The sequence below is a fragment of the Tachypleus tridentatus genome, chromosome 4, assembly GCF_004210375.1.
Source record: "Tachypleus tridentatus isolate NWPU-2018 chromosome 4, ASM421037v1, whole genome shotgun sequence".
Classification (NCBI taxonomy): domain Eukaryota; kingdom Metazoa; phylum Arthropoda; class Merostomata; order Xiphosura; family Limulidae; genus Tachypleus; species Tachypleus tridentatus.
Window position 1 is genome coordinate 13,462,698 of NC_134828.1, and position 27,888 is coordinate 13,490,585.

The following is a 27,888-nucleotide window of genomic DNA, read 5'->3' on the forward strand; positions in this document are numbered from 1 at the left end:
ATTACAGCCGCGGCTAGTGAATATTTCCTATTGTTTATAAAACAGCCGATTTGTTACTGTATCGTTTTTTTATTATTATTTCTTTAGGAACGCCAGAGCTATGTTGATAGCGTCGTGAAGGTCTTGTTTTTTAACTTTTTAAACCAAAGTTAGATATGTCCGCAGAAACAATGAGAGAGAAACTGACATAATTTTTGTTGTTTTTGTATTCTTCATGAAACCTACATGGCTTTCGTTTAACGTGATATCATTCGTAAGGTCAAGAGTCGAGTGTGGTTTAAATGATTTGTGTTCTGGTCTGTGAATCCTAGAGTTCATAGTTTGCGTCCTGTTGCAGCAAAATCTTGTCCTACACTTTGAGGTCATGAATGTATCATAAGTGTCCGGTAAAACTCACTATTTGATTAGAGTCGCCCTGAAATTGTTTACTAACTGTCTTTTTCCTTAGTTGATCGGTTCAAAATAAAGAGATGGGTGGCCTTGACTGAATATCCATAACAAATAAACAAGTCTTAACTTCGACCAAAATAACCTTTTTAAGGTGAGTTAAGGCGTTCGATTCGTAAGCTGAGTGTTACGGGTTCGAATCCCTGTCGCACCAAACATGCTCGCCCTTTCAACCGTGGGGGCGTTATAATATTACGATCAATCCCACGATTCGTTGGTAAAAGAGTAGCCCAAGCGTTGGCGGTGGGTGGTGATGACTAGCTGCCTTCCCTCTAGTCTTACACTGCTAACTTAGGGACGGCTAACGCAGATAGCTCTCGTGTAGCTTTGCGCGAAATTCCAACCAAACCCTTGTTATATTCAAGTTATAATTACTTGAATAACCATTTAGGGTTCGAAATATTCCTAACCACGACTGAAAGTCATTGCTTTTTATTTTGTTTTAAGTCTAGTTTTATTTATATCATTGTAAGCGTCATGCGCTAAAAAATATTTTGTGATAATAGTTTGCTCACATGGTAATGGAGGATATGAAATGGTAGAACATTAGATACTTCACTGAGCGGAAGTACATAAACAGAGCTTGCGCGAGGACTTACTTCCTGTCTTATTAGAAGCACGTGAGCCAAGGCAAACTCACGTTAATAATAACGAATTAACAAATTCATTCAATAAGTGTTTGTCAATAGCACGTTTTCTTGCAGGTCCAATTTTATAAATAAACTCCAAAACTAATGGAGGCCTAACTTCAAATGCATTTCACCGGAAATTGCGATAAACTCACTGAGCAACTTAATAACAGGCTCAATAACTCTAACTTGCAACTCTAAATACCTTTCCTGACGCTGAATTAAACTCAACAACTAATTATTAGTTACTTTACTTAATATTTATTATAAGCATACTCTGTCTTCCACATACTGAACAAAATTTTGAGTTTTTAACGTCATCACCGTTAGTAATGAAATGTCTAGATATCGTTTTACCCGCCCTCTAGGAAACAAAATATTAATTAAAGTATTATGTCAGCTCGTCTGAATTACCTTGTGTATTTTAATACTAACATTGATCAAAACAAGCTACGATACGAATATCAGAACTAAGTACAGGAATTATTTGATGCACGACTGAGTAATCCAAATTAAACCCTAAGGATAAGTTTAATCCTGTGATCCGTTTTAGATCAAAAACGACAATTCCTAACTTCGTAGACTTTAAACAAGTTAATTTATTTGTTTAGAATTAAGCACAAACCTATACAAAGGGCTATCTGTGCTCTGCCCACTACAGGTACCGAAACCCGGTTTCTGGCAGTGTGCATCCACAGATGTAGCGGTGTATCACTGGGGGCTAAATTTATTTATATTATGCTTCGCCCACCACAGGTATCGAAACCCAGTTTTAGCGCAGTTCGCAGACATACATCTGTGTCACTGGGGAGGGCTAAACTAGTTTATTCGTTACGAACAAAAACCGTCATATTAATACTTTAAACAAACTTGCAATCATTTTAATAATAGAAAAAAAATAGTTTGTAGTAACAAAACCAGCAAACTTTTAATACCTAATTAAATTTTCTAATTGTTTTTGTGTTCAATGTTTTCTCCTTCTTTCCACTAGTGATGCCATTTGTCCAGACATAATCTCATTAACTGGTGGTATTTTTACCGACTATACACGTCACTTTTGCTCCGCTTTGCTTTATTATTACTGCAGGTCGAAGGTTCGAATCCTCGTCCAACCAAACATGCTCGCACTTTCAGGCGTGGAAGCGTTATAACGTTACAGATAATCTTATTATTCTTTAGCGAAAGAGTAACCCAAAAGTTGGCGGTGGGTGGTGATGACCAACTGCCTTCCCTCTAGGACGACCAGTGTAGGTAGTCCACATTAACTTTGCGCGAAATTCAAAAACAAACTATTATTGGAGTTATATAGAACAGTTGAACTGCCCCTGGTGAATAAAAATTTGAAATATATCTCTCTTTGTCAGATATATATGAAGAATTAATTTGCTAAAAAGGGTTTTGTTTATGTCACACTAACCGCAGAAAGTTCAAGAGGGCGGTAAGTTCCCATCACTCTGTAAATCCCCGTAGTTTGTGCAAGCGGCCGGATGGTAAACATACGGAAATTGACTATGACTATTTATATTTTTAACCGTTGGTATGAGTGGGTTTTTCCCATTTAGATGAACATCACGTGACATGTTCTGAAAAACAAAAAGAAAAAAAAAAGATTAGATTACATTTACAGATGTAATTCTGCAACTTGACTTGTTTATCACCTATGATATTAGCTTGTAACTCATAATATTGTGTATTCCTCGCTATATGTCTTGTATAGGATCAGTCGGCAAAAAAAGCAGTTGTTCAAGGTAAGATCTTGTCCGTAGCTTAGATTTACTGGTAAACATGTATTTCATATCAGAATACCCATGAACTACTTGTGATAATACTCCGACCGAGTCTTGGTTAATATATTACAGTAAGTTGTAATAGATGCGTGATAAAAATCACGTAGTGTATATTTAAATTCTTACAGAATTAACAACAGCTTTCTAAACGTCACAGCTAGTTGTGAACTGATGTTTATGTGTATGAAATGGGATGGAATTTCGTGTTTACTTATTACGAGCGTTTATATATAATTCATCTTTCGATGGGTCAGCCATAAGTTAACGGGCTTATAACGCTAAAATCCGGGTGGACAGAACGAGTATAATGTGTTATGTTGCTTTGCGCTAAAATCAAATACACGTCATTTATGCAAGTTGCTGACTCACGACTGGTTTTTCCAAACTGTTATCTATACAAATATAAAAATACTGTCTGTTGTATATCCATGTGACTACTTCGCCCTTTTTCATAATCTTCACCAAATTTGACATGAACATTTATTGAATCTACGTGGAGGTACCTGCAAATTTGTAGTTTTACATTTTGTTTCACAGATTTTACGGACCGTTTTTGTCGGTTTTTTTTTTACACTTTATATAAGGGAAACAACTCTCCTCGTCCTAAAATAACATTCAATTATCATGAATTCCCAGCTTTACGTCCAGGGGACGGGTATTTCAGCTAGTAATTTTTTGAATAATTTATTTCTAGCATCCAGTTGCAGTTTTTTGTTTTGTTTTGTAGCTGAGAAGTAAATGGATTTCATTAAACCCAAACAGTTTATATATGGGTTTGAGTTTCGTTCTACTAATCTATTTTTAGTGTTTAATAGGAACATCATGGAGAAAGTCCTTAGTTCCTTGAAGCTAGAAACCGGGTTTCGCACAGATAACCCAGTCCTTAACTACAAACAATTAAATTTTCATTCGTTAAAATTAAAAACAAATTAACGTATTGAGTCACTAGTTATACTCAATAAAAGTACCATTCGTGTGTAAGTGGTATACGCTTGGCAAAAAATAATATGTTCCTATACCACTGGGAATTTCTTGTCAAAGGCATTCAAAGATAACAAATAGCAAGCGATCTGGAAAAAAAAGAAGTCAAATTTCAATAGTTAACCCTAAAAATACGTTAAAATCTACTACTAACCCGCTAACTTTAAGAATTACTAATAATATATATTTAAAATATAACTGTTGTAATGGCAGCAACTTAAACCAACAACCACAAATCTAACGATACATTTCGAGACTCAGCCAACTTAGAAAAGTTAGGCTTGTCATAATTACATATATTAAGCGAACAGTGCAAAACATTATGCACAATGAAAGCATAATAGTAACAAATAATAAAGTTATAAATAGTAAATATTCTTACCAATACTGTTAATGAAAGTAATATTAAAGAAAGAACGAAGTCTGCATCATTTACAGATCACAAACGTTAGTTCTTAGCTTTTAATATTGTCCTTTATAGTAAGTAGTAAGTAACCAAAACCTTTTTCGAACTATTCAGTATTGTCCAAAATTCTGGAGGTAACGCGCGAAAATTAGTTTCTGCTGGCTATGCGCCATTTAGCGTTGAAATAATATTCAATAACAGAAATTTTTTCGAACATTCATAAATTTGTATTTATACTGGTGTGCTGGGGAAAAGTGAAAAAATAAAACTAAAATACGACGAAAGGCTAGAGCTATTTAAATATAAATAAAGAAAGAGATTTATTTATTCGATAAGTTTCCCCTCTCCATTTGATTTTATCAGCCATATTTTCCACCAGCCGATTGATATTCATGCCTGTGAAGTTTCGATTTCCGTGGTGGGCGGAGTACAGATAGCCCATTGTGTAGCTTTTTGCTTAACTACAGACGAAAAAGATGCACAATTAATCCACCAGATCACACACACTAGTCCCCTAAATCCACATAAGTTGACAACACTGGCAAGCTTTCTACCAAACGGACGACGGTGAAAAAGTACAAACAAAAGAGGCAACGGATAGCACATAGTAACCTGAACCGGAGCAGTGTAATAAAATCCGGAAGAGCACAGAGAGCACTAACATCTTATAATAAAAAATCCTAGTTATATTTAGTTTAAACGAGGTCAAGTGATCAATAAATTTGTTTTAAAAATTGTTATAATGTTACACAAACGTCAATAAAAACCACAAGCATGAATAGCAAACTTCTCTAAAGACCGAAATATGTGTATCTGCCTGAAACAGTCTACAAAACTCTTAAGAAGAGAATCGAATTGTCCAAATAAATTTTTCTGTAGAGTTGATTACGTCTGTACTGTATCTTTCTGACAATACAGTACTATCCATATAAGAAAATTGCGTCTAAAAACAAAATTAAAATTTACCAAACTAAATAAATGAATATGCCACGTATTAAATGGTTAATTAATAAACAACCTCTCCATGATACACCAGCCTTACTAGATAACGAACAACTCTCATCAATTTCACACAAAGCTACACGAGGGTTATTTGCGCTAGCCGTCCCTAACTTAACAGTGTAAGACTACAGGGAAGGCAGCCAACTCCTGGGCTACTCTTTACCAACAAATAGTGGGATTGACTGTCACTTTATAACGCCCCCACAGCTAAAAGGGCGAGTATGTTTAATGTGAAGGGGATTCGAACCCGCGACCCTCGGATTACGAGTCGAATGCCTAAACCACCTGGCCATGCCGGGCCCCTTCCGGAGGGTGGGTGAGGGATATGTTTTTGAGAAGGTTCGTGAAAGAACAAGTAAGATACTGTATACTAGTGTGTTGCTTTGAACCTGTTGTGCGCTACAATTTGTAATACTTAAAGGTAGCAGATGATTTTTTTTGCCGATCTTTATATGTAGATACGTAGATAAGGGGAGATAAGTACAACAGATAAGTGGAAGGGAGCATTATTTAAAAAGTGTGAGAACTGCTGATCGAACTGTTCTATACTTTGGGAGGAGTTCCATGCGAACTTGATGCCGTGCAATCGTCACGCATTATTCATATTTCCTTCCGGTCTAACAAGAATATATATTTAAAGAAACATACACATGTAAAATAATAAAAATACGAAAGCACGTTTTGTATATTCTACTTTTATATCTAAGTATGAATACAAGTCAGAAATATGCAGTAAAAATATAATTACTTAACTTATACTGTCAGTTCCCAATACATACGTATGTAAAGACCACTAAGCGAGGCCCGACATGGCCAGATGGTTGAGGTACTTAACTTGTAATTTGAGAGTCGCGGGTTCGGATCTGCATCACACCAAACATGGTCGCCCTCTCAGGCTTGGGAGCATTATAATGTGACGGTCAAAGGAATATCCCAAGAGTTAGTAGTGGGTGGTGATGACTAGCTGCCTTTCCTCTAGTCTTACACTCCTATATGCAATGAAATATTTATTTAATGATGAATTTATTCCGAGATTATGATAGACTGTCCATCGCAGACTGGAAGCTTAAGTTTAAACCAGTTACGTACACATTTATATAGAGTTATGTGATACTAGCTGAACGCCAGTTGTATTAAAGTGTATGGCGACTAACGTTTCATTTAAATAAATCTCTTATGAGCGCATTTTCTAAAATCTAATTATAATAACAATGTATATGCTTAAATAACGTGTATCCGTTTTTTATTATGTCATAAAGAGTTGAAACGTGTATCTGTTTTTTTATTATGTCATGAAGAGTTGAAACGTGTATCTGTTTTTTATTATGTCATAAAGAGTTGAAACGTGTATCCGTTTTTTATTATGTCATGGAGAGTTGATTCTTGTTTGTATGTGGTCATTTCCTATAAGTCGTCCATGATTAGAAGTTTGACTTCTGAATGCTTTTATGTTATGTTAAAATCTGTTTCTTGACAAGCCTAGTTCTCTAGGATATTTTCATAAATGGTCAAATATCTGACATTGCGAATTAATTGTTATGATATAGGTAAATAATTTGATGGCGAATGGTAAATACACAAAGCTATTTTTTGTTCATTAAAAATGCTTAGTTATTTTACTAATTTTTTTTAAATCTCCTACTGAAGGTTAAAAACAACAACATCAGTAATAGTGTATCCTGACGCTATCTATTGGATTACAAAAAGACATAAGATGTTTCTGACACATACAGTCACTGGCGTTTATTATGAAATGGCCCCCCGCTAGTACAGCGGTATGTCTACCGATTTACAACGCTAAAATCAGGGGTTTTATCAGCAGGTAGCCCAGTGTGGCTTTGCTATAAAAAAAAACACAAACACAATTATTCTGTAATATAATATTATCATTGATTTACACTGTAATTGTTTGAATATTCAATATCTCGTTGTGAATATCATAATAAATATATAAAAAGTATTACAAGAAATTCCGATTCAACTGGGATATCAATACCAGACTTGAACCAAATATTTGAGCGCTGTAATCGCTGTAACACTTAGTCTTTGTAATCAAATATTAACAAATAATTTAAATTCCTAACCTAAACTGTCATGTTATTGACGTTTTTCGTGATACTGTAATATTTTGTTGTAAAAATAATGAGTTAATAATGAAAATTAAAAAATCCCATACGTCTGATTGTTGAACTTAAGACTTCCGCTTGAGACACAGTCCTGATTCAATTCGAAAGTTATCGACAGATAATTGAGCGTTGCCGATAGAGGGAGCGATTTCGAATACAGAGTTCTCCGTCGAGTTTTGTAAAAAAAAAAAAAAAAAACACGGGGACGTCCGCCTTCTTTCAGTAAATTTCCTCTTCATTATAAAATATTACACGTTAAGAAAATAAAAATAATTTTTAAGTAAACGCTCAGAAAACTAATAAGAATGATGCAACTCAGATTAAAAATTACTCATAGAATGACCAGTAGTAATAAACAACTCTTAGACAATATAAGACCAATCCTTCACTAAAGTTATCTTATAACTAAGACAACTTTTGTGCATAACGTCCAGAAGAAATTATTATAGTTCACCATTTTATTTATTTTATGAAGATATCTTATTCACTCGGTGATAAGTGGAAGATTGCAAAAATCTGCAAGTCTTTTGTGACTTATACAGTTAAGTTACCGCTTGCCCTTGTAAGCTGATCTAACCGATACAGCTAAGACAACTTTTGTAATCTGTACAATTAAGATAACAGTCGCCTCTGTAAGCTGATATGACCTATCCGGTTGAGGTAGTTTTTGCCCCTGTAAGTTGGTATGACTTATACAGTCAAGGTAGTATAATTTTGTCTCTATAAGCTGATGTAACTTTTGCAGTTAAGATACTTTTTCTGTGTCTTTAAGTTGGAACCGAATGTGCGTATAGTTTTGTTGCTAAGCCTCAGAGACGAATAGAGCGTTGCCAAACGACATCTGGCTTACACACATATATATATATATTAGATATAATGTTATCCCTTACTTAATGTGTATTTCAATTCTAACTATTTTAAATATTCAAAGAGCATATTGTAAAAATAACGTTCAGTCATCACTTAACTGGGATTTGAAATTGTTATTTACATGTGATAGTGATAATCGAACGCTGTAATCGCTGAACGCTGTCATGTCTTCGTAGTATTCATTTTTAATGCTTGCATATGTGCAAACGAAGACTAGAAATGGATTTTATTTTTCTTAACAGGGCTTACATAAAATACAGGAGCCATTATCTTGTCATATAATCGTTGGTTAGTCCTGACCCATCAAGATCATCGTCTATGGGGAAAGTCTTCAGCCGTTCAGAGGTAAAACGATGATTTTATCAATATCTTTATATATCAATAACCTTATTTACAGGTTCGTAAAGGGAAATCTGTTCGTCTTTGTAAAGAGATGGCAACTATAATAATAAACCGTATTTTTATTCATATTTTTCTTTGTAGCTTTGAACCCAGTCTAGTTTCGATGTATGCTAGTTTTTTTTGTTTTTTTCTTCTGTATTTACAGACAGAACAAGAGAAGTTTATTCGTCTTTGTAAGAAGATGGCGGATGACGATTGTCGGCAGTACAGAGAAGGTTATCCAGTAAGTTAAATGTATCTGTTAAAATATTACAAGGAACAGAATTCATGAAACATTTCTATAAGTGAATCAAGTACACGAACAAGACGTCGCTGTTCTCCCAGCGTATTGAATTGTTCTCCCCCTTCATGAGTCAGTGATACGTCTGAAGGCTTATAACCCTAAAAACCGGTTTCCGAAAAACGTGATGAAAACAACACAGATTGCTCATTGTGTAACTTTGCGCTTAAAAACAAACAAAACGTATTGACTTTCGTCAAAGGTTGTTGTTTTATTACTTTCTTCTTATATATATATTTTTTAATTTCTGTTATAGAATAAATCTGTAAATACGAAACATACGAGATGTGCCTAAATTTTGTATACATGTTCCGCACTGTGGAATCGTGGGTACGCCGTACGAGTCTCAGACAAATTTTCAGTTAAGAGCTGGTGGTGTGTGCTGTTGACTAGTTGCCTTCCCTCTGATTTACCAGTACTGAATTAAGGGCGACTATGCGCAACTAATCCTTGTGTGGCCTTACAAGAAATTCTGAAACAAATGGACACGTTGAGAAAATACTTTTCAAAGCTTTTATCAAGAACTGAATATTGTAAAACTAATATATTATTGCTTTCACCAACTTAAACAAACGTCTCCTAGTTAGTTTTCGAGGTTTTCAGTACCAGTACCCCCAACTGAACAAGAAATTAGTTAGGTTAATTTTTAATTTTTCATGTTTGACTATTGGACTTTTTAAAATTCTATACTACTCTGTAAAGAAAGAAATTTAAAAAGTACACTTCTAGTTGTTGTTTTGAATTAATCACAAAGCTACTCAATAGGCTATCTGTGCTCTGCCCACCACGGATATCAAAACCCGGTTTTTTGCGTTGTAAGTCCGCAGACATACCGCTGAGCCACTGGGGGGCAGTACACTTCTAGTCGAATTTAAAACAGCAGCAATGTTTGTACATTAACAGAGAAATCTATCAGGTTTTTGTCGAGGCCGTATTCTTTACAGTAGGTGTCTGTGATTCATTAGCGATAAATTTCAACAATAACCGTACAGCACCCAATTCATTTGTTTTAAAATAATATATTCAAAGCAAGTCAAACATATGTACAAAATGTAATTAGACTGTTGGTCATCTTTGTTGTATCCAGAGTTTTAAATAATTGTCTATTTTTTGTCAAAGTCCAGGTGGATTTAATTATTTTACCTTTGGCAAGGCAAATTATTCTTTTCTATCTCTATTATCACGATACAAACTGTGAAACTCACTTTAGAAATCGTTACTATACGCTCTTTAGAGCTAAACTCACAATTACCAAGTCTCACTTCATTTTTTCACTTTTACTAACTTACTTAACTTGTACACTAACTTCGTTGCATATATATATATTGCCTGACTGAGACCTAAAACTTCCTACAAATTACAAGACGTTATGATGTAAAAATATTTACTTAAAGCAACGAGAGAAATTCAAAAGATTTTAGTGACATGACGTCAATTCACAACAAATGAACTACGAATCAAATGATTCGTAAACAGTTATTTAATAAATTCTGTGATTAATAATTGCTTCTAAAAATACTAAATTTAACATTTCACCTTATAGTTATCAAAATCATAACTCTCACGTTAAATGAAAACAAAACATTCGTGTATATCTAACAAAGCAACGTTTTTTTTCTTGTCCTTCGACATCCATTGATTTATTAGATAAGCTCAAAAGTTATCTATAAACACTATCATAGTTTCTAAATGACGTAGTTTCAGATAGGATAAACAAACCCTAATTTCGTAGATTTAACTTATGTGCGAAAACGAAACTTGAGAATATACTGGCAAATTAGTGTTTCACAATAATCTTATTGTATCATGATGTATCTAAAACAATAGATAAGAAATTATGATCACAATTCTACAAAAAATCCACAATAATAATTACAATCAGTACCATGGGAGGCAAGGAGACAGGTGATGTAGAGGAGCGGGGTCACTTTTCAATCTTTCTCAGTGAAAATGCATCAACATTAGGAAAATCAAGAGAATGCTTAAAATGTAATGTAGAACCCAAGGGCTTCCAAGGCTCTAATTAGGCTAAGCCTAGACCCGGGCCGTAATGGGTGCTCAGTCAAATAAATCTGTCTTCTACATCTCTAACAAATAATAATAAATAGTCTTAATGCACCAGGCAAATTACAAAAAGCTTGTATGACCACTCTGCACTAGACCATAAAACCCCCTGCTACCGGTGTTTTAAGAACACCTTACAAAGTTAGGCCTACTAAGCAACAAAGAACTGTCACTATGGAAAGGTTCAGGTAACATGGTTATCGTACTTGAGGAAGCATCAGAACGTTACAAGCAATTGCATCTTTAAATAAACATACTCTTTATGGTGATGTCTGTCTATTTTGTTTGAAGACTAAGATCAAACAATTGAAATAATATTTAATCACGTATGTATATATCAGAGAGAGAGAAAAAACATATATTTAACATTCTAAATCTTAGATAAATATTGGTAATACTTAAAAAAGAATTTAATATTAATTAATTAATTAATATTAATTTCACAATGATGATTTAATTTTCATTGATGAAAAATAAAAAAACAAGTGTAATTTTCTTTTGTTTTCTTATTTATATACTAATATAGCTTCCAAAGTATAATAATTTGTTTATTTGTGTTGTTTTTCTATAAATTATGAATATGAAAACAGTTTTTATTATTTGTTTGTTTTGCTCTTTCTAGAAATTGAGGAATCTATTTTACTTTCGCGCAAAGATACACGAGGTCTATTTGAGCTAACCATTCTTAATTTTAAAATGGTAGACTAGAAGGAAGTTAATATCACTCATTGCTAACCTTTAACTTTCTCTAATCAAAGAATGGAATTAATGGTATTACCACAACGCCCCCACGACTGAAAGTACAAGCATATTGAGGGGTGGAAGATTTGAAACCTCGAACCACAAACTGGAAGTCGAATGTTTTAACAACTAGGCCATGTCAGGCATTGTAAAACGTTGGTCAGAAAGTATTAGTCCTATTATTACCAGTTTATATCCACACTGTTCACTGTCGGTGGGCTAAATATATTGCATTATGTTGAGTAATTATCTGTTACTTAAGCTAAAGGCCCTTGGTGACTTAGCGGTAAATCTGAGATGTTATAACGATTTACAACAAACAAATAATCACTGTGTAGATCCTTCCTGACTAAGTGTACGGCCTCATAAAATCCTGGGTCCTATTCCCTGCATTGAACATAACGCAGATAGCCCATTATCACGATAATTTAGAATACGTAGCTTATCCTAGCGATAAGTGGTGAAATAACTTCTGTATCTATGATATATTTATTTCCTGTTTGTTGCATAATTCATATTTTATTTGGGATTTGTGGCTGACAAAACAACGTACCTACAAGTAGTACGGTGCAAAATAACTCAGAGAAATGTGATTAAAACTTGATAAAAATTAATGTTGGCTTTATTTGTAATTATAGAGTTACGAAAAAAAATTCTAATATATATATACATGGACATCCGCAAGTTGGTGGATTTGCTTCTCTAAAAATGAGAAACATATAATTCTTTCTTTATTCATTCAGTATATGTATATAAGTTGATAAATTATTTATTCACTTCACAGTTTAACATTACCTATTACACTTAATTTTCAGGTCTAATAAAACTCACCAGGTTTATCAGCATCTTTACTTATTTAGATACCTACACCGTATCTAAATGTTGTCACTACCACAGAGGCTTCTTGAATATTTGACACAGCAATTTGCACTCGAGTCATCAAAGAGACCGACGTGGTCTTGCTGACATCCCCTGAACCATGACTGAGGTTAACCCGTCCCCACCTGCAGGTAATACAAAAATACAAAAACTACGCAATTTTTGATTACGAGAAATCCACATGAAATAAAAATACATCTCAGAACGGCTGGTATGGGTATTAACACTTTTACTGATAAGCAGAGAACAACGTTTCGACCTTCCTTGGTCATTTCAAGGTTAACAAAGATAGTTTGCAAGTGACTGTTACAGGACACATGTTTTAGAGCTCAGATAGCCCTCGTGTAGCTTTGCGCGAAATTCATAACACACCAAACTACAAGTCTTAGGGACGAGAGTATAAACGAGTACGGGATTGTAGGTGGCGCTGCAGTTGGATGTTAGGTCACTAATTAGTATAGGTATAAAGGTGTTCCTTTATGTTGGTTTAATTTTGGTTTTAGTTGCTGTATAAGTAGGGCTTGTTTGATTTTGCGTTTATTTATATTTGTTTCACAACTTATAGAGCAACTAAAACCAAAATTAAACCAAAATACTCGAGGTTATATTCTCGAAATTTCAGTAGGCAACAATTCTGACATTTATTAGTGTCCATGTACACACATAATACATTGTTGAGTCTTACGTTCGAGAATCTTCCACAAATTTAAGGATTAGGCTGGAATTTCACAGTAAATATTTAACAGTGCAAGTACGTGTATTTCTAAATATAAATTTAACTAAATAAACAATGATATTAATATATATATATATAATAGTAAATCAGTTAAACACTATAAAGGAAAGAGTGATGTTTATTACACATTAAAGTGATGAGAAATTATGCGTAGACAAATAAAAACAAGGAAAACAAATGGTGAAGTATTAATTAGACATATAACTCAAACCATTTAGTGATTATAGATTTCAGCTTAAATTTTATATATATATATATATTTATGAGGTACATATAAAGGGCCCTAGTCAGCTTTAGCTGATTTTGCTGACCCTTAAAACCGCCATGACTAGTATGGAAGTTTGAGAGATTTTCAGGAGATAGAGAGAAGACCACGGATGATGACAACACTCGACAATATCTCAATAAAAGTTCCATAAATAGAGCCACCTAGTGAATGAGATTTATAAGTCCATTGCCGTGGCTGGAAAAAGAAAATCCAACAGTGCTAGGGAATTTGTTGTGAGGGCAAACGGGAGAACCCTGAGAAAACCTACTTTCGCAGGACAGACACCAAATAATATATCTATCCTGTGTCCAGAGCTGAAATTATGTAATGCTAGTCTTTCATTAATTGTTTGTATGTTGTGTGTAAGTAACTTGTAGGGGTGAATTTAAGGAGTCTTAAGGTAGGTTTAAGAGCTCTGTTCTGTCGAAGTTCTAGTTTGTTTTTAATTATACACATAGTTGCTTAGTGCTGGCTCTGAGAATGACCAACGAAAAAACCCATTGGAATAAACAAGAATAAAGTGAAAACTCTCTCTGTCGTGTCGACTTGTACTGTGCCTGTGACCACTGCCTCTCTTGGGGTCAGTCCTGGTGGGTTTCTGTACCCTTTAACGATGAGTGGAACTGGTAGGTGTTTGTAGGAGTGTATATAGTTGTATTGTCTCCTAAAGCATTGGTTGGTCAGCGGGCTAATAGATGAACAATGTCTTTGGGCTCAGTGCATTTAATTATGGCCTGGCATGGCCTAGCGCGTTAAGGCGTGCGCTTCGTAATCTGAGGGTCGCGGGTTCGCGCCCGAGTCGCGCCAAACATGCTCGCCCTCCCAGCCGTGGGGGCGTTATAATGTGACGGTCAATCCCACTTTTCGTTGGTAAAAGAGTAGCCCAAGAGTTGGCGGTGGGTGGTGATGACTAGCTGCCTTCCCTCTAGTCTTACACTGCTAAATTAGGGACGGCTAGCACAGATAGCCCTCGAGTAGCTTTGTGCGAAATTCCAAAACAAACAAACAAAAGCATTTAATTATTTGACAACCCTTGGGTAGCCTTTTAATTTTCTTGAGTTTAATATTCTGATTTTTTTTCTTCTCGAAATTCACTAGCGATTTGAGGTTGTCAGAAGGTGTCCTTAACATCTTCTGATAATTAGTGCAGGAATGTGGTAACAGTGTTGGATATTCGTTCAGTGACAGGAGTTATTTTAATATATACTCGTGTCTTTGTTTTCAGCGGTGGCATATTTAACGCGTGGCTTTTCTTAATTCTAGATTTTTATTAACAATGGTTTTACTACCGTTATCAGTGACGTTGTTGGACTCAAACAATTAAAGGGCTAACGTTTGTTTGAATTTCGCGCAAAGCTACACTAGGGCAATCTGCGCTAGCCGTCCTTAATTTAGCAGTGTAAGACTAGAGGGAAAGCTGTTAGTCGTCACTACCCACCGTCAATTCTTGGGCTGCTCTTTCACCAACGAATAATGGGATTGACCGTCACATAATAACGCCCCCACGCCTGTAAGGGCGAACATGTTTGGTGTGACGTGGATTCGAAACCGTGATCTTCAGATTACGAGTCGAGAGCCCTAATAACCTGGTCATGCCGGGCCACAGGACTAGCAAGTGGTATCCATACAAGTTCATCTCCGAGTTGGACGGAACAAAATTAGACGATGAGAGGACGGTATCGGTGCTTTTTTTACTCAACGGTTAGTAAGCTGTGAGTCTCCTTAAAATGTCAACCTTTGTCAACGGTTAGTGAGCTGTGAGTCTCCTTAAAATGTCAACCTTTGTCAACGGTTAGTGAGCTGTGAGTCTCCTTAAAATGTCAACCTTTGTCAACGGTTAGTAAGCTGTGAGTCTCCTTAAAATGTCAACCTTTGTCAACGGTTAGTGAGCTGTGAGTCTCCTTAAAATGTCAACCTTTGTCAACGGTTAGTAAGCTGTGAGTCTCCTTAAAATTAAGGGCGGCACCGACTAAACAAATTGTAATCCTCCTAGTGGATTGTTACAGAATCGTTCTTTTAGGTTTTTCCTCTAAAAAGAAACAAGAAGAAAAAATATATATTCTGTATATGTTTAGTTAGAATGTAGGCCTATTCTTCGGACGTTCAACTCCTTCTGTGACTGGTAGGTTCTGACTGGTCACTCGTTGTTTTCATAATTGACGCATTACCAGTAAAAGTGTTTTCCCTATTCCCCCACATATGATTTACAGAAGGGCCATTTGTCTGATATTGGACCTTTATGAAATCTGTCAGAAACCAAACCAGAAATGTTAAGTACACACATCACTCAATTACACAATCATGACCATGCCCTCACTTTATCCTCTAGTGGAGCGAAGGGAGACAAAACTGTTTCCGAGCACCCTCGGTTGTATTCCAGAAAAAGACTTTAAATCGAAATAACTACTAGTAATTTGGATTCAGAGTATGTATAGTCTGCAATATGGCTTAAAATAACTGTACAAATATTAAATCCACCAAATCTGCCTATGGAAATGTATCTATTCTTTTGGATATAATTGCAGAACACTGAAAGCGGGTTCATCGTTTCTTGATTTTTTTTTTTTACTTTGACCCACCCTGGAAAAACTTCTGCCGACTCCCATGTATAAAGACTTACTAGTCTGAAGTTTATTGTATATTAAATGATATTTATTTTAAAAAATGGATTATAATAATAACAAACGCGTAGGTTTAACACAGTAATTTTTAATAATTAATTATTTGATTTTAGAACTCAAAAGATGACGATCCTACGATCATGGACAATTATTTGTTCTTCTCTAATAAGATCCCCATGAGACCTGATGGTAGGTGAAGTTCTTCTGTTAAAGTTTTGAAAACTGTGCTACCGTGATGTAAATACACCATCCTTCCATAGTAAATTCATTTGATTTCTAAAATTACTTAATTTTTAACACTACTCATTTTTTTTTCGTTTTAAATAGCTTCTTATTTCCGTTACTCACACCAATATCTTTTTTTATTATTATTTTGTATGCGTTTAGTTTTCAGAAATTTATTTTTCCGAAAGGGCTTTTATGTTGATAGGATTACGTTACGATCACCAGATGGCAGGCCCAAACCAACGTGCTCGCGCTTCCAACAACGAATTAAATTTCATAATATTGTTAAGGCGAATTCCAGTCACTTACCTCACATTGTGACTGATGTGTTATACTAAGGAGTTTGAAAAAGTGTAACTTATAAACATTATAAACGTGATTTAAGTTTTTTTTTTATATAATTACTAACTAGTTAAGGAAGTTGAATTTGGGCAAAGTTTTTTTTTTTAGTTGAATGCAATTTTAAGTCGTATCTTGTTGATTATAAAAAATTTCATTCTTGTGAAAAAAGGTTTTGTAATCTATCCAGGGAAGAATTGTGTTTTCTTATAGCACAACCACATCGGGCTATTTGCGGAGCCCAACGAGGAGAATCGAGCCCCTGATTTTAGCGATGTAAATCCCTATACATACTACTGTACTAGCGGGAGAATAAGTAAGACTTTAAATATTATAGTGATCACCCCATTGTAGACATGGTTTTCTCACAATTTATTTTTAATACATGAAACTACGTTAGTGCATATTTTCCATTTGTTGTCGAAGCGCTACGGATTGGTGATGTTATCATAAAAGTTGTATCACGGATATTGAAAAATCGTTAAAAAAGTGTTTTCCAAAACATTTTTCTTTAACACTGAACAGAATTGAAATATAATAAAAATTGTGTTATTATTTAGGTTTGTGTTTTTAAGTTTAAAATAGTTTCTGCTTCGTGTTTAATGGTATTTGGTTTTCCATTTGTAGGTCTTTATATCGAAGAGATTTTGAAAAACTGGTTCGGTGACTATGAAAAGCTCGAATACACTCACAGTTACATTCAATGGTGAGAAATTTCCAAGTGTTATTTCGACATAATTTTGGGGAAAACAAAAAATATTTCATAATGAAATGAAGCTAAGCATAAACCAAACATGATGTGAATATGTTTAAAGTGTGTGTGAGTCTTATAGCAAAGCCACATCGGGCTATCTGCTGAGTCCACTGAGAGGAAATATATTTAAAGCACGAAGATAAACTTACACAAGATTTTCTACGGTTGATTTTAGAATATCGAAGAATACAGGAAAAATAAAATGCCAAAACTTTTTTTTCTTACTCTTATTTTCCACCCAACACTACGTTTAAGGAGTTACAATGTTAAACTTTGGGGTTTGCCTTCCCGCGTTTGAAAGAATTCAAACACCCCAATTGTAAAGTTTTACGCTAAAAACAAACAAAAAATAAAAACCCGCAAGAGATTCCACTAGGCGAGGTGAGCAAAATAAATAAAAACTTCTTATAATATTTTACACTTTCAACAGAATCGACTGTTTCGCGCATGCTTACATCCTTTTGGGTGTCTTCTTGACCCAAATATTATGTCAACAGATATAGACAATTTAAAACAAGTAAATTATACATAAGACATGCTGTCACTAAATTCAACTTATAGAAACCCTTCATATCTTTGCGGCCCGGCATGACCAGGTGGATAAGGCATTGGACTCGTAAATCGTGGGTCTCCGGTTCGAATCCTCGTCACACCAAGCATGTTCACCCTCCCAGCCGTGGAGGTGTTATGATGTTACGGTCAATCCACCTTAGCTATACTCCGCAACATCGCCTTGGATACGATGGCGACATCGAACTGGCGTGGATGTTAACAGCTAGTTCCGAATTATATGTGCGAGTCTTCTTTTGAAGTCCTTACACCTACACAAGTTGACATGACAGTTTGACAGTTTTTAATTTTAAATGTTGACATTATTAAGTACTCACATAACTTTAAATAATTATCCACAACATTGCTTGCCAGTCCGGCTACACAGAGACGCCACCAGAACATATTCTTTATACAGATACAGTTTCTGTGTACATTCATATTCGATGCTATCACTGAGTGTCAAGGTAGAAGTTTATTAAATATACCACTTTGATTAATAGATGAGACAGAGGAAAGTTGTGCTATTTGGTATGACTTAAGACAAGTCTAGCTTAATTAGTGACACTAGACTAATTCTCAGAGTTACATGAAAATGTTTTTTTTTTTTTTACAACTGGCTTCTTCCAGTCCAAAACCCTGGGCTGCCAGTGTCATTATGATAAATAATCAGTAGTAAGTACAAGAAGCCCTAGATATTTTGTGTTGCTTGAACAATAATAACAACCTAAAAAAAATAATAAAAACGAACAGTACTTACATGTCTTTCTATTTTATTACATATAATTGCAACGCATGTGTAAAAGATCGGTTAAATATATCAGATTTGTACATGTTTTGTACAATGCCGATTGTCTATTTGTATATTTACGTGAAAATAAAGTACAACAGAAATAATTCCCACGTGAAATAGCAGAATTTGGCTGCCATGTAGTTATGAATTGCACATTTAATGGTGAAAAATGTTGATTATGTTGTAGATAAATATATTCCTGAAGTGTACTTGAAACTAATCCATTGTAGCTTACTGTACTCGGCAAAGTTAGGCCTATGCCATTAACATTCCTCTATTTAATCATGTTTGTCAGATTTGTAAAATTACTCTGTGGCTTACATTACTTAAGTTGTCAGTTTTTTATTTTTTTAAAACTAAGTAACATGGTAATAGGTAATTTTCATGTAAAATAAAATGTTTTGCATAATTAAGTAACCTGATTTTATTATGTTGGCATTCAAAGGTGAATCAAACTATGGAAACTGACTCTTGAACGTAATGGCAGGGTGATCTTGAAAACCACTGTTCAAATGAGGAAAATGTTAGCATTTCATACAAAATATTTTGTTCTGATTATAGAGTAATAATATTAGTGAAATATCTTAAAGTGATTCACCAATATGATAAATTTATAGTATCACGAGGAGTTATTTATTTTTTCACAATAATATATTGCTTATATACACGGGTCAAGCTGCAATAAAAATTGGAAAATTGTGTTGCAAAGGTTTTTCCCACATTTCAAGTCTTTAACTATGGTATATGCAAAAACTCATATCCAGAAATATTTAACAGTAAGTGAAGGAAGGGGAGAAGAATATGAGAAAAAAAAAGAGAAAAATGGAGTAATTAAAAAGTTGGTTTGGTGTTTTATGACGCAAAGCAACTAGGCTATCTGCGCCATTAAAAAGTAACTGCTAAGTTTATTATCTTTAGACCTACTCCATTAGCCCACTGGTACAGTGGTAAAGCTAAGGATTTACTACCCTAAAATCAGCGGTTCGATTCCCCTTGGAGGACTCAGTGGATAGCTCACTGTAACTTTGCTATAAGACAAACACACGTACTTGGTACAGTATGTGTCATACGTCATTGATGAAGTAAGTGGAATGGTTTGTGTTACTTCTTTTGGAACCATGTTGTATTTTTCAAGTAATTATTTGTATCAATTTTTACCACAAATTATCAAATAAACCTAAACGAATTTTATTTTATTTATATCAGAAGTTTTCTTAATTATATACTTCCAATTCACTTAAGAACGTTTAGTATTTGAAGGTACAGATACGTTTACATTCTTTTCCAACCCACTCTAAGAAAAGGACTTGACGCGCCACCTCTTTTCTATTAGCAACAATATTTAATATATATATATATATGGTCTAAAACCCATTGCATTCTTCATATCACAGGTCAGATGTACAATTTGTGAAGGATTTTAGTACTAATTTCTAAGTTAAAATTAGATTTAGATTATCTTGACTTGACAAATTTATTAAAAACAAGTAAGAATATCATTTAAACATCTAATTTAGATAGAAACGGCTTTGAAAGTTTAACACGGAGCAATGGTGAACAGTTAGGCATGCCAAAAATCACGTTGGTTTCATCTGGAGTTATTCATATCTATGGCTTCAAAAATATAAACTACGAATAAGGCTACAATAAATGATTTTTAAGAAGTATGTAAGATGTGAAATTAGCAAGTTAACGAAATTTTTGTTTATTTATGAAGTTAGATCTATCTATAGTTATATAAAATCGTGGAATTTATAAACGTTAGAACTAGTATTCAAAAAAAAATAAAACGCTGTTTTGTTACGCTTATTTCTTTTTACCGAATTAAAGTGAAAAACTAAGAATAGAAAGTTTTAAAACCGTGGAGTAATAAGTAGAGTTACATCAGTTTAGAAATCTCAGTCTTCAAGATGATGGCGTGTGCTTCAATCGAACCAATAATTTCATGGATATGATGAAACTGTCGAAAGAAGATACAGAAAAAATAATAATAAATGAAGATAAAAAAATGAAAGTTACATGAAATTAAAAGAAGCCTACGAAGAAATATACTACATGAAGATTAAAAGAAACTTTAACATCATATGATAAGCGTGTGGCTTAAACCTGTAGAATTTTCTCCAAAGTTTTATATATATGAACAGCGTGAAACGCAAGTTAGTTTGAAGTACATGATTGTTGAGGAGGCTGTAACACCAAATTGTTGGATTTTTAAATGAGTCTGTTCATTAGTTAACGAATAATTTGTAGATAATATAGTTTGGTTGTTTGTTGTTGTCAGTGAGTAAATTAGTGCACTACTGTACATTTTGAATTTCTGTTTGTCGTAAAGTACAAGAGATAAGAACTTAGCATGTATTTGCTTATTTCTAGTCAGTACAAAAGACTTAGTGTTCTGCTCACCACGGATATCAAAACTCGGTTTATAGTGTCGTAAGTCCGTAGACATATCGCTGTGCCAGTAACTAACGGATAGTTAGGCCTAAACAGAAATTTCATTTACTTGTTAAGCCTAAGTATTTGTTAGTTACATAGAATCGTGACACTTGTACTGGACGGAACAAATCGCTTTTGTTATCACTAACTGAACCGGAGTTTGAGTTATTCTTTTTTCTTTTTACTAAATAATCAAGAAAGAACCTGCCAAACTATACAGAAGCTATTACAACAGTATTATACATGCATTTGATAAATACTATATCTTTGAATAACCTTCCTTTTGTAGGCTCTTTCCAATTAGAAAGAAAGGTCTAAATGCAGAAGCCCAACCTCTTCAGCTCCACGAAGCAAAGGCATGTAACATGTTTTGTTAATAAATTTTTTGTCGGATCATAAAATTATATTTCCTTTCTCTTCCGAATATTGTAAATCAATATGTGTATAAAGAGTCGATACAATAAAATCTAGTTTGTTAATTTGTTCTTAAGTATTGCTACGACCTAGCGTAAGTGTAAAGTAGCAATTTAAGTAACAATATGTAATATTTTCAATCTTAATTTGTTTCTTTTTGCGTTTTTGTTTTCCCGTGTAGTAGTTTTCCTTTCTTTTTTAATTTTTTTTTGTTATCTATAGTATCTATGAGGGGGTCTTCTTTTTTTAGCTGTTCAAAATTTAAAAAAAAATCGCAGTCTGTTGTGCATTGAAAAGTTTGCAGTTTTATGAGTTTTTTCTGGTCCACCATTTAATGAAATGAAATATTTCATTGCTGTAAATGCCGAGTTATTGGATATAAGGAAAGCATTTGACTGAAAATATCTCTAAGGAAATCCTACTGAATGATATAATAGTTGTTGTGTCATCGTAAACCCAGGCTCGGCATGGCCAGGTGGGTTAAGGAGTTCAAGTCGTAATCTGAGAATGCGCGGGTTCGAATCCCCGTCGCACCAAACATGCTCGATCGTTCAGCCGTTGGGGCGTTATAATGTACGGTCAATCCCACTATTCGTTGGTAAAAGAGTAGCCCAACAGTTGGTGGTGATGACTAGCTGCCTTCCTTCTAGTCTTACACTGCTAAATTAGGGACGGCTAGCACAGATAGCCCTCGTGTAGCTTTGCGCGAAATTCAAAAAATAAACAAAACAAACAATCTCGAACCCAACAACTTTCTCGAATTAGCGCTGTGACGTACGTAGAATGATCATGTGATAAGTAAAAAGAAAAACTTAGTACATGGAACAAACTGTAAGAAGTATTGACTTTAGATAAACTAGTTTCAACACATATATACATATGTATTTAGTCTCACGTTGTCTTCTGGTAGGAACACTGACCAAGAAAGATCATGAAACTGTTTAGTGTAGTTGTCTTAAGAGCTGTTAAACTTATACAGACTCCTCATTAATCAACTATCGATTCATTTTAAACAGTTATCTATATTATATACTTTTTGTTGATTTCCAATGGATTTGACGAACATACTTTCTCATATGAGGAAGAATGGCAATGTTTGTATTTCCATATGTAACGTCTTTTTCATGTTAACTCGACCCCGCTGGTATCGCTGGTCTATGCAATTACAATGCTTACAATTCCCGATTCCCCTCGATGGACTCGGCAGATAGCACAATGTGGCTGTGCTATAATATACACACACACACACTCATGTTTACTATTTTAAAATGAAAGAGGGAAAAATGAAAAATTTGGGAACCTGTTATTTTGTTTATGAAGTTATATGTGTGTACAATTATATTATTTTTTATTCTATTTGAAGTTTTATATAATAAATTAATATTATAACATAAATTACACCATTATAGGAGCATAATTTAAAGGATGCATTGTTTAACCTATAGATGGCGGTAATTGTATATTTGGTGGCGTTAGGTTCTTCTTTGCGGGTATTTGGGTATGTTAGATACCCAAGAGGGTCAAGTGTAAAAGACCTATAACTGTTAATTCCCATGCCAGGTATTGAACCCAGGCCTCCTGGGTGAGAGCCAGGTATTAGGCTATCGCGGACGAAAAATTAACTTGTTATTATAGTTATCCTTTCAAATGTCAGGATGACAGAGCGGTCCCTAGAACTGCGCAACATTTAGTTTGCTTGTTTTGAATTTTCGCGCAAAGATACACGAGGGCTATCTGCGCTATCAGTCCCTAATTTCGCAAGGTAAGACTAGAGGGAAGGTAGCCAGTCATCACCACCCACCGCCAACCCTTGGGCTTCTCTTTTACCAGCGAATAGTGGGATTGACCCTAACATTACAACGAAAAATTACTTTAATGAAAGTAATAAACGGCTGAAAGGCCGAGCATGTTTGGAGTGACGGGGATTCAAACTCTTGACCTTCGAATTAGGAGTCGAGTGCTTTATCAACTGGCCATGCCAGACCACAACTTTTCGTAATCTCAATGGGTTTTATTTCGATTTTTTTTTTTTTTATTAACGGTGGTGTATTTTGTTATTTAGAGTATCGTATTCTCGGAAGACTTATATTATATTGCATTATTTATTAATTTACTTTCTGTAAACATAAATAGTGATGCAGATTATAACCGTGCTGATTTTTTCTGATTTGGATATGTTAATTTTGTATCAACGATAGGCTTAATAATTAGGATGTGAATGTTGGCCTACTGATTGGATTTTATTTGGATAATTTATAAGGATAAAGAAAGTTAAAAGACATTTCATTTTTACTTCCCCTTTTTTCAAACTTTAAGAAGACGATGTACATGTCTAATATTACTTCAGGACCTTACCCATTATCAGCTGCACTGAACACGATTGTACAAACAGATTGAATTCGGTTTTGATCATTCAGAGAAATCTCAGGAAAATTTCAAAAATATCACCTACATATTTTCTTCACTTATGAATGACTTTGAATTTGTTGACGTGGTGACCTGTATAATTTATCTGTTTGATTAAAGAACACCTTCGTTCTCATTAATAACGACTTTCTTTTATTCGGACACCATTTGTAGCCAGTTTTAGTTTCAATATTAACAGTTTCGTTTTTTATCAATGATTTATCTAGTTCTCCCCTCACACTTTGTGTTCTAATTTTATTACTGTTCTCAGCTTTTTCGCCCTAGTACCGTTTATGCAAGAAATCGTAACCAAACCTGTAACGATTCAGTTCACAGACACACAAACAAATCTTGTTAAGGTGAGCTGAAAGCTAAAATGAATATTTCAATGTTATCGCGATGGCTTAATCATGACATCATAAAATTTCAAAATCTACGTACCGCGTATTCTCAGTTCAACGTCCAATAGAATTCAGGTTTAAGGTTTTGTGTACCTGACTTGTTATCTGCGTCATTTTAAATAAATCTAATATTTATGATATCATCTGCACAATACTGTAATCATACTGAGATTTTAATAAGTTTATTTTACCTTTGGAATACAAGTATTTCGACCAATGTCACAACTATTACATACGACATTTTAAAATGGTTCTGGTAGCCTGTTGATCTTATTGTTTTAAGACTTTATTAATAAATTATTGAAACTGAATTTTAGGCCATCAGAAGTGATCCACAAATTAGAGATCGAATTCTTAGAGCCTACAACATGATGTTGGATTTTTATGGAATAAAACTTGTAAATGAACTCACGGGAGAAGTGAAACGAGGACACAACTGGGAAGAAAGAGTGAAGGGCTTAAACAAGTAATTATACATGTATAATTAGTCTTATGATTTTAATTTTAAAATGCTTACGTCAGACGTTCACAACTCAGCAACTTTTTACTGTGAATTAAACTAAGGTATCTTTGTTTTCGTTCTTTTGAGTTTTGAATATTTTCACTTTATTTAGGCTAAGGTAAATAAGTAGTTTTGAAGAAAAGCCCTTATCTCACCAACTCCATGGTACTGGCGACGTCCTTGTTCTTGTATTATATTGGGGTATTTGCAAATTCATTGATTTACTTTTATCTCCGTCGATAGAACACTTGCATGCCACGTTATAGTTATCGGGTTAAGAACCGACTCGAGGAAATATTAGTGGGAAAAAATAAATAATCACATCAGTTCTACCAACGGCGGATTTTATTTTCACAAAAGCCTGCTAGGACACAAATATCCAGAAACAAAAACAACGCGGTAAACTAAAGAGGTCGCTTCTCTAAACTAAGATGTAAAGCAAATATTGTTTTTAAAACATAACAGGAGCGTCGTTTCGTAAAAGTATGTTATAAAAGTGCAAGACAGATCTTTGAGATTAGTTTAAATAAACGAACATTTCAACGGTTAAAATATGTTTTTATACTTATGAAACCAACTGAGTCGATGAATGACCAGTTAAAGTGATATTGGTCCCTAAGTTGCTCAGCGGTTTGTTTGTTTGTTTTTGAATTTCGCACAAAGCTACTCGAGGGCTATATGCGCTAGCCGTCCCTAATTTAGCAGTGTAAGACTAGAGGGAAGGCAGCTAATCATCGCCAACTCTTTAACCAAAGAATAGTGGGATTGATTGTAACTTTTTGACGCCCCCACGGCTGAAAGGGCGATCATGTTTGGTACGACCGGGATTCGAACCTGCGACCCTCATATTACGAGTCGCGGTTTGTTTTTTGTAATTAAAAACAAAGCTGCACAATGGGCTATCTGTGCTCTGCCCAACACGAGTATCAAAACACGGTTTCTAGCGCTGTTAGTCTGCAGAAATTCCGCTTTGCCACTTGGGCGGGTGAACTTAGCTGTAAGTCTACAGGCTTACAACGCTAAAAATCGGACCTCAATACTTGTAATGAGCAGGTCACAAATAGCCCATTGTGTTACTTTGTACTTCAGGACAACTATATCAAACTGAAATCATTTCATATTTTAGGATTCTTGAAATCCCACTGTTTCAGTCAAAATAATACCAAGCTTAAGAACTCTTAATAGGCTTTTTAATTTGCATTCGTGTTCGGCAGTTATAATCCTATATTTTCAGGACACCATTTCGCGAGTCTAGATTACACTGTTCAAATTTATAATAATTCTGGACTTGGCGTGGCTTACAGTTAACTTGTTGGACTACACATGCAAGATTCCATGGTTCCCGCCAAAAGAAAAACAAGATGGCGGTCAAATCCCAATAATCGAACCTAAAAGAGAAGTCAAAGCATTTGCAATAGGTGGCGTTGAGTAGCTGCCTTCCAGCTAATCTATCACTTTAAAATTAGGGCTGTTAATGCAGGGTAACTTTTGAAAACAGAAAATCCTTCAGAGATCCAGAAATATCAACGATCCGGATTTTTGTTTTTGTAGCGTGATGATCTTAATATGGCCAAGAATTGGCAGTGAGTGGTGATGACTAGCTGCCTTCCCTCTACTCTTATACTGCTAAATTAGGGACAGCTAGTGCAGATAGCTCTCGTGTAGCTTTGCGCGAAATTCCAAAAACAAACCAGTTTTAAAAATGTACTGTGAATTTATTATCCTTGTTTATTATTACTGTACATAAAACGGTTTTGTTTGTTTGTAGCTAAGCACCGAACTTTGCAATAGGCTAAATGTATCTGTGCTCTGTCCTCTATGGGTATCAAACTGCAGTTTCTAGTGTTACAAGTCTCTAGACTTACTGCTATGCTACTAGGAGAGCATATTAAAAGTATAACTTTTTTTTCAGATATCTTCATAACTACTTACGGATTACCCGAATTTTAAAGTTTCTTGGTGAAGCGGGATTTGAAGACTTTAAATGTCCTCTGGTGGAGTTTCTCCTTCTTGAGTGCCTAAAAGAAAAGTCTTTGACAGAAGCTAAAATATCTCTGAGAGACTATTGGAGTGGTGTACTACGGAACGAGGCAGATCGAACTTACATTCTACGCCTTCTGAGTCAGTTTTGGCCTGACTATGAATCATTTTGAAAACAATGAACTTTGTTAGGAAGAGAACAGCTGTAGAAAACTGACAGAAACGGAGTAATTAATGCAAACAAGAAAGAAGTGTCTGATTTTTTTTGAGAGACTGTTAAGTAATAGATAAAAGTCATGTTAACATATTTTAACTATAATATTTGTTTTATGTGAAATTTCCAATTTACCATAAATACTTTTAAGTTTTTCTTTTTGTTTTCCATCAACACTTCTGAAGTTTTGTCTTTTCTGTGAACACTTGTAAAACTTTCTAGTAGTTTAGGTCACAAATGTATCCTTGCTTTACAGGAGGCTAGTCCAGGAGTTCAATTCTCCTTGGTGGACTCAGTGGATAGTCCAATGTAGCTTTGCTGTAAGAAAACACACACACAGGATCTAGTCATTTTTACCATGTGGACTATACTTGTAATTACAACTTGAAAACCTTAATGGTACGTTGCACACAACTGGAGTATACACTATGCTTTTTGGTTTTTTTTTCCAAATATGATTTTTGTTTTTGTTGTCTAAATAAATCAGTTATCAGTTATGTGGGCATCAATTATTTTTAAGTTGTGTAAGCCTAAGGTGAGGCTTAGGTTGTACAACCTGCAGTTATAGTGCAAGTTATTAAAAGTAACTGTGGATTAGACATTTTTCTAAACATTTAAATCGGGTGTAATATGAAT

At 34.6% G+C, this 27,888-nt stretch overlaps 1 protein-coding gene and 1 long non-coding RNA gene across 5 annotated transcripts; one reads left to right on the forward strand and one right to left on the reverse strand.

Annotated features, from left to right (window-relative positions):
* Nucleotides 1-1,821: 1,821 nt before the first annotated feature.
* Nucleotides 1,822-12,700, reverse strand: LOC143248594 (uncharacterized). Of its 3 annotated transcripts, XR_013027064.1 has the most exons (3): nucleotides 12,567-12,699; nucleotides 6,088-6,241; nucleotides 1,822-2,659 (listed from the first exon to the last, which is right to left on the reverse strand). It is a non-coding gene; the product is annotated as an uncharacterized LOC143248594 (long non-coding RNA). The 3 variants fall into 3 exon arrangements; XR_013027062.1 differs by lacking the exon at nucleotides 6,088-6,241 and having other exon boundaries at nucleotides 12,567-12,700; XR_013027063.1 differs by lacking the exon at nucleotides 1,822-2,659 and having other exon boundaries at nucleotides 3,943-6,241.
* On the forward strand, nucleotides 2,668-27,749 carry LOC143248593 (opioid growth factor receptor-like protein 1). 2 transcript variants are annotated; one of them, XM_076497079.1, is made up of 8 exons: nucleotides 2,668-2,824; nucleotides 8,491-8,593; nucleotides 8,796-8,873; nucleotides 16,353-16,428; nucleotides 17,431-17,509; nucleotides 21,625-21,691; nucleotides 24,874-25,022; nucleotides 26,971-27,749. In XM_076497079.1, the coding sequence occupies exons 2-8, from the start codon at nucleotides 8,567-8,569 to the stop codon at nucleotides 27,209-27,211; spliced, it is 717 nt and encodes a 238-aa protein (XP_076353194.1). In that variant the 5' UTR covers nucleotides 2,668-2,824; nucleotides 8,491-8,566; the 3' UTR covers nucleotides 27,212-27,749. The 2 variants fall into 2 exon arrangements, with proteins under 2 accessions (XP_076353194.1, XP_076353195.1); XM_076497080.1 differs by lacking the exons at nucleotides 2,668-2,824; nucleotides 8,491-8,593; nucleotides 8,796-8,873 and adding an exon at nucleotides 12,608-12,745.
* Nucleotides 27,750-27,888: the final 139 nt, after the last annotated feature.